Source organism: Oncorhynchus nerka, linkage group LG22 (assembly GCF_034236695.1).
Source record: "Oncorhynchus nerka isolate Pitt River linkage group LG22, Oner_Uvic_2.0, whole genome shotgun sequence".
Taxonomy (NCBI): Eukaryota; Metazoa; Chordata; class Actinopteri; order Salmoniformes; family Salmonidae; genus Oncorhynchus; species Oncorhynchus nerka.
The window spans coordinates 87508615-87520454 of record NC_088417.1 but is presented as its reverse complement, the minus strand read 5'-3'; the positions used below and the strand labels follow the sequence as shown (position 1 = coordinate 87520454).

The following is an 11840-nucleotide window of genomic DNA, read 5'->3' as shown; positions in this document are numbered from 1 at the left end:
CTCTCCACACTAACCTGTTAATTACATTATACCATAGACATTGGTCAGTATAGGGGTATCTTCCAGTACTGAGCGATGGAGACCACCCCACCTAATTCATCTACAATGTAGCGGAAACACTGGAAATGGTAGGTCAATAAAATAATAAAAAACATTTGTATACAAGTTCAAAAAGTACATAAGCCGTCTGATATACAAAACTGCCCAAACATATGTAACTTCATATTGTTTATTTTTTTTAAATACTGCAGTCCTTACCAAATCAATGTTAATGGTAACCATTTTAAGACAACATTGAATTATTTAATGTTTCCTTGAGCATATAAAAGGAATATCAAGTTAATGTCTTAAAGCCTTAAGAGGCCTCTAATACTTCACTGTTTAACACAGATCACGTCCGTCATGTGGTGTCAGCCAACTATAGTGCATTTCTACAGACAACCGCAGCAGTTCAATTCAACATTCCTACATGCATTATTATCCACATCATTCCTTTATACTGAAGGCAAAAGCATGCTGAAATTCAATATACAGCCTTTTCTTTGTAGATTAAAAAAATCATTCCATAACACGGCATGTCAGTTAATGGGTTAATTAAGCAATAAGGCACGAGGGGGTGTGGTATATGGCCAATATACCACGTCTGAGGGCTGTTCTTATGCACGACACAACACACAGTGCCTGGATACAGCCCTTAGCCGTGGTATATTGGCCATATACCACAAACCCCCAAGGTTCCTTATTGCTATTGAACTGGTCACCAATGTAATTAGAGCAGTAAAAATAATGTTTTGTCATACCTGTGGTATACGGTCTGATATACCACTGATGTCAGCCAATCAGCATTCAGGGCTCGAACCACCCAGTTTATAATGAGAGAAAAATGTTTTCACTAAGATTACAGCCTCTTCAATTGTATATGACAGAGGTGGGATATTATCAAATAAAGCAGCAGCCTCAACCAAGTTTTGGCACTGAATAGCTAAATCAAATCAAATTTGATCTACTCATCCATTTCTCTGCAAATGGTGTATTTGGCAATAAAAAACTGGGGTGCCTTTTCAGTTGTACACAACATATTTTGGTATACAAAAGTGAAAAGTTCTTAATGCTAAAACAACTCTGCACTATGAAATAACCTTATGTTCCTTGAAAGTCAATTTGAATACAATCATTGTGCAAATGATTGATTTTAACATGTTTCTAATCCATTTCTTAAGATATGAAATCGTTCTTACAAAGGGAGTGTAAAACACAGTTAATAAGATACAATAATAAGGCATTCTCCTTAGAAGTTGTAATAAAGGTTACATTTATGACCGCCTGGAAAATGTGTCCAACCCGTTCTCCAGATACTGTAGACTTACTTAACCAATATTGAAAATCAACCTAGATCGATTCTTCAGTCTATGTTCTGCCACCAAAGCAGCATGATGATTACCAGAACACATAATGACCTACTATCCTTATTCTGCCAATTGTTATGAATTAATTTACAAACCGGTAAATTAATACTGGGAACACTTGGAGGCCATTTTGCAGTTATAACATGGTATAATGGAAGCCATCATGAAGCTACTTGTGTGAGTTATGAAATGGGAATGTGCAGTAGTAAACTCTGATTTCACATGTACTTTAAATACTGGTAGGCAAGTTGTTCCAATGTACCGAGTCAGTATGGTTGTACATTGTTTAATAAATCAGTCACATGCAATAAAGCCAGGCAGAGTATCTCCAGTACAGAAGGTGAAACCACATAGCTCCTCTCAGCAATTTCACAGTCCAACAGGGTCACAACGACAGAGGAGCTCCACAGTTAGGATCCTTCCTGGATCTTTGACTGTGATTGGTCGTTCCGTGGCTGCTCCTCTTGTGCCTCTTTCTGATTGGCGGGGTTGTTGCAGTTGCTGTTCTTGCTGTTGTCAGCATTGCCGTGACTGCCAGCGCTGCCCAATCGTGACGAAGCCACCACAGCCTTTACTGCAGCCTGTCAACGGAAACACAAAACACAGTATATCATTCATTAACACAGTTTAGGATTCATGTGTAGGCCCACTCTGACTATGCTGATGAATCTAGGTATTATAGCAATCATGTAAACTCAGCAAAAAAAGAAACATCCCTTTTTCAGGACCCTGTCTTTCAAAGATAATTAGTAAAAATCCAAATAACTTCACTGATCTTCATTGTAAAGGGTTTAAACACTGCACCTGTGGAACGGTCGTTAAGACAAACAGGTTACTGACTGTAGGCATTAACGTCACAGTTATGAAAACTTAGGACACTAATGAGACCACATGTAACAACACCTGCACAGGATCGGTACATCCGAACATCACACCTGCGGGACAGGTACAGGATGGCAACAACAACTGCCCGAGTTACACCAGGAACGCACAATCCCTCCAACAGTGCTCAGACTGTCCACAATAGGCTGAGAGAGGCTGGGCTGAGGGCTTGTAAATTTAGGCCTGTAAGGCAGGTCCTCACCAGACATCACCGGCAACAACGTCGCCTATGGGCACAAACCCACCGTCGCTGGACCAGACAGGACTGGCAAAAAGTTCTCTTTACTGGCGAGTTGTGGTTTTGTCTAACCAGGGGTGATGGTCAGATTTGTGTTGATCGTCGAAGGAATGAGCGTTACACTGAGGCCTGTACTCTGGAGCAGGATCGATTTGGAGGTGTAGGGCCCGTCATGGTCTGGGGCGGTGTGTCACAGCATCATCGGACTGAGCTTGTTGCCATTGCAGGCAATCTCAACGCTGTGCATTACAGGGAAGACATCCTCCTCCCTTATGTGGTACCCTTCCTGCAGGCTCATCCTGACATGACCCTCCAACATGACAATGCCACCAGCCATACTGCTCGTTCTGTGCGTGATTTCCTGCAAGACAGGAATGTCAATGTTCTGCCAAGGCCAGCGAAGAGCCCGGATCTCAATCCCATTGAGCACGTCTAGGACCTTTTGGATCGGAGGGTGAGGGCTAGGGCCATTCCCCCCAGAAATGTCAGGGAACTTGCAGGTGCCTTGGTGGAAGAGTGGGGTAACATCTCACAGCAAGAACGGGCAAATCTGGTGCAGTCCATGAGGAGGAGATGCACTGCATTACTTAATGCAGCTGGTGGCCACACCAGATACTGACTGTTACTTTTGATTTTGACCCCCCTCCCCGCCTTGGTTCAGGGACGCATTATTCCATTTCTGTTAGTCACATGTCTGTGGAACTTGTTCAGTTTATGTCTCAGTTGTTGATTCTTGTTATGTTCATACAAATATTTACACATGTTAAGTTTGCTTTCTCCTATCATTGCTATGCAGACGACACACAATTAATCTTCTCCTTTCCCCCTTCTGATGACCAGGTGGCGAATCGCATCTCTGCATGTCTGGCAGACATATCCGTGTGGATGACGGATCACCACCTCAAGCTGAACCTCGGCAAGACGGAGCTGCTCTTCCTCCCGGGGAAGGACTGCCCGTTCCATGATCTCGCCATCACGGTTGACAACTCCATTGTGTCCTCCTCCCAGAGCGCTAAGAACCTTGGCGTGATCCTGGACAACACCCTGTCGTTCTCAACTAACATCAAGGCGGTGGCCCGTTCCTGTAGGTTCATGCTCTACAACATCCGCAGAGTACGACCCTGCCTCACACAGGAAGCGGCGCAGGTCCTAATCCAGGCACTTGTCATCTCCCGTCTGGATTACTGCAACTCGCTGTTGGCTGGGCCCCCTGCCTGTGCCATTAAACCCCTACAACTCATCCAGAACGCCGCAGCCCGTCTGGTGTTCAACCTTCCCAAGTTCTCTCACGTCACCCCGCTCCTCCGCTCCCTCCACTGGCTTCCAGTTGAAGCTCGCATCCGCTACAAGACCATGGTGCTTGCCTACGGAGCTGTGAGGGGAACGGCACCTCAGTACCTCCAGGCTCTGATCAGGCCCTACACCCAAACAAGGGCACTGCGTTCATCCACCTCTGGCCTGCTCGCCTCCCTACCACTGAGGAAGTACAGTTCCCGCTCAGCCCAGTCAAAACTGTTCGCTGCTCTGGCCCCCCAATGGTGGAACAAACTCCCTCACGACGCCAGGACAGCGGAGTCAATCACCACCTTCCGGAGACACCTGAAACCCCACCTCTTTAAGGAATACCTAGGATAGGATAAAGTAATCCCTCTCACCCCCCCTCCCCCTGAAAAGATTTAGATGCACTACTGTTCCACTGGAGGTCATAAGGTGAATGCACCAATTTGTAAGTCGCTCTGGATAAGAGCGTCTGCTAAATGACTTAAATGTAAATGTAATGCTGAAAATAAACGCAGTTGACAGTGAGAGGACGTTTCTTTTTTTGCTGAGCTTATGTTTGTCTTGCTTGCATTCAAAATACATTCAAAAGGATCTTGACACAACTACACAATCATGACTTTAAAAATCAATAAATTAGACAAGGTACTACTTGCCCTCAATCACCGTACAAAATGCTATTGAGAAACGTTGTTTTGCATCTACCTTGAGTTTTCGGCGTGCATTGAACTCCTGCAGTTTCTTCTGAGCAGTGTCCATATGGGCTGAGTTAACTGCCTTCCCAGTCACCCAGGGGTGCTCCAGCGCTTGCAAGGTCGTCAGCCGTTTATTTGGATCCTGGACAATTAGCTTTCTCACCTACAGGACAGCAGTACGTAAGTAACTGGGTCACTGAGACTGAATTTATTATTTTCTTGGTTTCTGTCCACATAACAAGTCGGCCCAGTTCATAATGTGGAGATAAGTCAGAATGTACAGTAAGAGATGGATGATGGATGTCTTGTTTGCCCTGCATTTCTAGTTACCCTCTTTTTTTACATTATTTGATAATCAGACACACCAATATTTATTTTATTTAACTAGGCAAGTCAGTTAAGAACAAATTCTTATTTACGGCCTACGAATAGTGGGTTAACTGCCTTGTTCAGGAGCAGAAGACATATTTTGACCTTGTCAGCTCTGGGATTCGATCTCGCAACCTTTTGGTTACTAGTCCAACGCTCTAACCACTAGGCTACCTGCCGCCCCCAACATGGACACACTCACACTGACATTTCACCTGGGAAACATTTCACCTGACCCAGTGGTACAATCACAGATGATCCATTATATTGACCGCTCTAACAATGAAAAGAAACGTCTTCAAAAATGGAAGGCAGTCAGGAGGAGGCAAGATCAGGTGGGACCATTCTAGCCAATGGCACAACTCTGATAGAAAGTGTTTTTTTCCCAAAGTTGCCGGGATGTCACATGTCCTATTTATATCAGTAAACTCGTAAAAACCTAAGCATTACGAAACTTCTATTCGATCAAATAAGACACTGTATCTCAGTGCTTGAGGCGTCACTACAGACACCCTGGTTCGAATCCAGGCTGTATCAATCCCAGCCGTGATTGGGAGTCCCATAGGGTGGCGCACAATTGGCCCAGGGTCGTCCGGGTTAGGGTTTGGCCGGGCTAGGCAGTCATTGTAAATAAGACTTGCCAAGTTAAATAAAGGTAACATTTTTAAAAACAAATTTAAATTCAACACTCATTAACCTCCATACAAAACTCATCTCTTGGTGAGCAAAAAAAGAGGAAAAGCACCACTTGCTGGAGAAGACAGATTGTGGGTCCAGTTATGCCTCTCGCTTGCCACTTCCTGTCTTCTACAATGCAGCCAGCAGGTCTCCCACGGAACTAGGTTTTCATTCTCCACCAATTACTGATTTATCAATTACGCCTAAGTACCAGGGGAACATTTTTGCCAGCGTGACTGTGGTAACCTCAGGACCCCAGGGGTGTCTTAACTAAGAACCAAACAGAAACAAACGGAAGCAAGCGGAACAAAACGGGATGGGACCAACCTTCATTTGTCCAATAGAAACTCTAGTTTTCATTGAATAACATTTTGCAACAGACAAAAAGTTTTGCGACAGTATTGGCATCATGAATACACCCCTGGTAAAAATCAATAAAACTCACCAGGTCTTTGGCGTTGAAGGACACATTGTCCCACCAGGGGGAGACAAACTCATATTCACAGTTGAGTATCCTCTTGAACATGTACTGGTCCCCTCTTTCATCGAAGAACGGTTCAAAGCCACATAGCCTTTCAGGGAGGATGAAATACGAGGCATACGTCAACCACAGACAGCTCCTGTCTATTGATTCAATAGCTGGCTACAGTCTGACAGGATCTGATAGCCGCAGGGGCCTAAGCTAGAACTCTATTAGAGGTGCAATCCTCCTTGCACTAAGGCTTTCTAGTCACACACTCTTATTCTCCCAGATTGATGTGCCTTTAAAATATGTTATTTTTACAGTTTAATATTTATTAACTAGTAGTGAGTCTGTATACCAGCGATTCTTCTGAATGCTGTTGCTAGCAGTTACACTACCGTTTCCTGGTTTGCTGTATAATGGGGAACTCACAACCACATACTGAATCAAATATGTATACAAATCAGTATGTGAAAGAAACAAAATCACTCAGAAGCTATACAACAGGAATGCACCAACACCCTTGGTTCAGAAACCAAAATGGCAGAAAAATACAACTAAAAAGGGTCTGCAATTCCTCAAAGAAAGAACACAAAAATTCTTGATGTATTATTTTTTGCTGCTAACAAATGAACAAAACTGTTGAGTGTAAAAATAACCAATGTATTTTAATGATGTGATTCAGGGTTCAAGTAAACTTTTGAGGGGCTGGTATCCCTTACAAGATATATGTGATAACTCCCACCGACCACACGTCAACCTCAGGTCCATAAGCACTTCCTCGCAGAATCTCTGGGGCTGGAGGGAGGGGAGGAAGGATAGATAGGGGATGGGGCAGAGATGGAGGATGGAGGGTGGGAGGGAGGGGCAGCACAAGGGGGAAGGAGAGAGACAGTGGTGAAAACAGAGTAGGGAATTCTTACTCAGTAATTATTTATCCAAGGAAAAATGTACTATTGTAGTATGTGGATAAACATTAAACAATATACACCCTGTCCTCATTGTAAACTTCTCTGCTCAAATCTTGGCAAGTTAAGCATGTAACCAAAACAAGAAACATCTGCTTGGTCTGAAATGGTAATCTCTAATCCTGTAGCTAGCTAATATTATGTTCCAAGTGAATGAAAAAGCATCACAGTAATGGGTTACAACTTACCACAGTATCCTGGTGTACCACAAACAGTCTTCATTGTGACCTGATCATCAATGACCTTCGACAGACCAAAATCGGCTGCAAAATGAAAGAGACAGAGCTATATTATGATGATGCCTCTTTCTGGAAGTCCTAATATCTGGTATTTAGAATAAAATAGTAGAATAGAATACCGGTAGAATAGAAAATAGTAATAGATCATTCCAATAGAACATAATCGTTGGCATAGATTTCCTAACTATTTCTGATCAAGTCAGTTCTGTCTCTGATAGCACAACAGAGTCAATGGATGTTCTTTGGGATAATCGTAGTGAATCCCACAGGATATTGAGTAACCCCACCAACCTATTTTGAGGGGAGCATCTGGTGCTGCGGTAGCGTATAGGAGGTTCTCAGGTTTCAGGTCTCGGTGCACCACGCCGTTCTCATGCAGGTACTGGATAAAGACAAAGACACAAGACAACACCATAGCACCCAGGTGGCTGTATGACTCCTACACACATCTTGTGCTATTGATTTGTCTGCTGGTGTGTATGGAGCTGGACTGTTTGAGGATTTGGGGATTCAGCACCGCCGAATGAATCGGTGCCCGCTCCTACAATTCATTTTCTACAGAGAACCATCATATTCCTGCTTTATAGTGCACTGTTGAAAATGGTCTATGGATAAACAAAATGCAAAGTTGAATTTTCTTATCATTGTGTGTGTGTGTGTGTGTGTGTGTGTGTGTGTGTGTGTGTGTGTGTGTGTGTGTGTGTGTGTGTGTGTGTGTGTGTGTGTGTCAGTCACCAGATGCCAACCCAATTGAACACTGCTGGAGCGACACTTGAGTAAGCGTTTTCCACCACCAACAATTTGTTTTGGTGGAAGAATAAAGTTGCATCGCTCCAATAGAGTTCCAGAGACTTTATGCCAAGGGGCATTGAAGCTCTTCTGGCAGCTAACACCCTATTAACACACTTTATGTTGGAGTTTCCTTTATTTTGGCAGTTTCCTGTACACTGTGCTACGATACTGTGTTCTGGACATACGCATGGTTTAAAGTGTGTTTTAAACTATTCTTGGGTTTAGCGAGTACTTTCACCAGTGTTAACACAGTAACTCATCAAACAAGGCAATGTGGGACATAGAAGTCTACACAGCTACAGAAAACAGCAGCACAAGGCAGCTACCTTGATAAGCTGCCCATTGAAAAGACGAGGTGGGATTCAAGTGAGGGAAAGCAATACGTTCAAAGACTTTGTAGTGTCATGGATAAAGGTATAGAGTATACTCTACGGCTCACTGTCTTGATAATGACATCTGTTTGTAAAGCAACCTATTGTATAACTTATCTTCTGCACACTGTGGGTGGGTTAGTGGTTATGCAAATACCTTGTTTCTTATGTAACATTAAGCTGTTAAAGAACCACATTCCATTCCACTGGAGTGAAAATGCTAAGCATCAAGGTTAGTACTGAATGAGCTATCCTTGTTATGCAACAAAACAGTCATATTTTCTCATTGGGAATGGCTAGGTTGAATAGACCTCGTTCACAGTGAATGAAGGCATCATTTTCTCCCCACACTATGTATTGTGACAACCCCTCGGTGTAATGGCTCTGTGATGTCAGAGGGGAATTCTCCTCTCCTGCACAAAGCTCTATGGAGCTGACACAGATAAGGTGTCCTCTCTCATCTGACAAGTATAGTGTGGGATGGAGGGATGAAGAGAAGGCAGGAGGGAATACAGTAGCCCCCACCATACACACACATACCACCACAGATATCTCAGGTCTCCCACGGCTGCCATAGCACCACTCAAAATAAGATTTTCTGGCCAATAGGCCAACGACACAGCTCGGTGTTCTCATTGACAGTGGATCTTTTCTGCCAGAGAAAGTAAAGTACATGAGAGGTGGGCGAGACGATGTATTTGGCCAGTGAAGAAAATATTACCTCTCAATCTTAAATCTCAACATCAAGAACCTTACCTAGCCTAATACCGCCTTTTACAGTAAACAACTTAACAAATCTAAAACGTGGTTCCAGATTCTCCGTGTTCAAAATAATAAACACATTGGGATACTAAGATAACACCAAATGAGAAGCCTATAATAAAGGACTCAAATCTGTCACTAAAGGAGTGGGGATTTGAGTGTAGACGTGCCAGTGAGTTTGGCCGGACATGAGGCTACCAAGATGCTCCACTGGGACGTTAGCTAGATATCCAGATGGCTTTGATCATGTAACAGACAGACTGCAGAACCTCTCCACCGTTTCCGAAGTGGCCGTGTACACTGTAAATACATCACTCCCAATCAACACGGAACAGAGACTTCCTCGACGCTTGCTCAACAACACAAGGAAACTTTAAAAAGATCTGGAGGCTTCAGAAATCCCATTTTTTTCCTCCTCAGTCAGCTCGTTGGGAAACCAGCAGCTGTTTCAGACTGCCTTTTCAAACAAGCCCTGAACTGATTTCAATAGACGGCTGTGTTGCAAACTGCCGCACGGGGCGATGTGTGGAGAGTTGGTGACTGAACAAGGGGGAGTTCTTATAGAAATCCTTTGTTTACATGTTGCTTATAAGTGCATTTCACACTACTTTTGGATTATAATTGGATTTTAAGGCTCGTATGAATGTCCTGCTTAATAGAATATTTGTGTTATCATCGCAAATCAACTGCATTATACTTTAAAAACACTTACAACTTCAACCAGTAAAATGGCTCTTTGGCTAGCCTATATCAATATAGCATTCTAGCTAACAACTGATGCATTCAAAATAGTTATTTTTCAAAGATCACAACCAAATATAATCTTAGCAACTGTTCAAGCAAGAATCAAAACATCATTGTAAGCCTATGAGAACCCAAAACATGTATTCTGTTTAAAAGTAATAAAAACACATCTAGGCTATGTTGGAATGGGCACAGTTGGCGATGGATTTCTTACTGCCACGCGCATGTGTGCGTGACGTCATTGTGTCGTGTACTGGAAAATCACACCTTTATTTAACTAGACAGGTTTGTAAATAAGAATTTGTTCTTAACTATGACAGCCTTCCGGGGAACTGTGGGTTAACTGCCTTGTTCAGTGGCAGAACGACAGATTTTTACCATGACAGCTCAGGGATTCGATCCAGTAACCTGGAAAGGGGTCTATGTGTTAAAAAAACACTGTTTAACTATTTAATCTCCTTAGCAACAGCAATCAAACAGAGGATCATGGAATACACTAACATGGGAATGCCTGTTCAACAGGACTCCTAACATGAGGAAGAAGACATATGCCTTGGTACATGTTGATGAGATGTCAAAGATAGCTATGGTTATGTGATGACTCAAGGAAGTCCAGCATACTTGATCCATTTACACTGTTGGTCCAACAATGCTGGTTCAAATGATAGTAAATGTAGGATTTGATTACGGGAAAAGTTTTCTATTGGTTCCATTTTGTTCTGTAAAATGTATAGATAAGGGGACAGGCTGAGTGAATGTGTGATGATGCCGCCCAGCTATGCAGGTCAAAAGCATTACAGTATGTCAAGAGTTTGCTAGACATTTATTAGCCTACTTTCTGACAGGTGTCAGAGGAAGGAAGTCAACTTACTGCAACAGCTTCTAATACTTGAATGACAGCATCAGCAGCATCCCGCTCAGTGTAAAAGCCCTTCTCCACAACCCTGAGAGAAAAATATGTTATAATTGTTGCAACAGAGGAATGGTACAGAGTGTGTGTGGGTGCGTGTGACCATTAAGGCAGTTAACTAACCTTTCAAATAGCTCTCCTCCAGTCACAAGCTCCAAGACCAGACTGATCTCTGAAGGGGTCTCAAAGATCTCTTTTAGTTTGATCTGAAAGAAATAAAACAAAATACATAAATTCAGCATCAATAAAAAACATAATAACAATCGTTAATTCTATGCAAGGACAGCACAAAAGTGTGTAGAACCCTTACAATGTTTGGGTGAGAGAGTCGAAGTAGAACACCTATCTCTGTCCTAACTATCTTCTTATCCACCTGCAGAAACAAAACCGAACTGGGTTAAGGAAGAAACATGTACCTGTTGTACTCTGGGTAAAAATATTACACAAAGAATATGATGAACATCCAGTAAGAACTCACTGTTTTCTTCAGTGTTTTCACTGCGTACGGCTTCAGTGTTCCCTTCTGTCGACATCTGCACACCACCGACGTCGCTCCCCTAAATGCAGAGGGAATACACAGTTAAGCTACAAGAACAACTGTCAAGTGGGTAGGGAGTAGCAACACATTGTGCACAACGCCCAAGATACTAACTCCTGGGAAATGGTGACTAGGCTTTGATGTAGTTCTTCTGTACTTCCATTATGGCTGGGTAGCCTACAGTGGCTACAATCTTAGGAAAAAAAGAGTTCCAAAAGGGTTCTTTGGCTGTCCCCATAGGAGAACCCTTTTTGGTTCAAGGTAAAACCCTTTTGGGTTCCATGTAGAACTCTCTGTGGAAAGGGTTCCACGTGGAAATGAAAAGGGTTGTACCTGGAACCAAAAATAGTTTTTCCAAGGGTTCTCCTATGGACAGCCGAAAAACCCGTTGTTTGAATTGTACTTCCATTATGGCTGGTTAGTACAATTGTCCAAAATAAACTAGGCAAATTCCAACACAATCCCATAGACCTATGCAGTACAACAATAGTAGGCAGACATGGAGAT

General features: G+C 43.0%; 1 protein-coding gene across 1 annotated transcript in view; it reads right to left on the bottom strand.

Annotated features, from left to right (window-relative positions):
• Positions 1–215: 215 nt before the first annotated feature.
• LOC115105940 (calcium/calmodulin-dependent protein kinase type IV-like) overlaps positions 216–11840 on the bottom strand; it is a 31573-nt gene continuing 19948 nt past the window's right edge. The window contains exons 2-11 of the mRNA XM_029628458.2: positions 11274–11352; positions 11106–11168; positions 10919–11001; positions 10757–10829; positions 7508–7598; positions 7166–7240; positions 6732–6807; positions 5992–6118; positions 4510–4662; positions 216–1987 (exon numbers count right to left, since the gene is read on the bottom strand). Coding sequence (XP_029484318.1) covers positions 1817–1987; positions 4510–4662; positions 5992–6118; positions 6732–6807; positions 7166–7240; positions 7508–7598; positions 10757–10829; positions 10919–11001; positions 11106–11168; positions 11274–11352 — 991 coding nt within the window. The 3' untranslated portion in view covers positions 216–1816. The remainder of the gene's footprint in view (positions 1988–4509; positions 4663–5991; positions 6119–6731; positions 6808–7165; positions 7241–7507; positions 7599–10756; positions 10830–10918; positions 11002–11105; positions 11169–11273; positions 11353–11840) is intronic.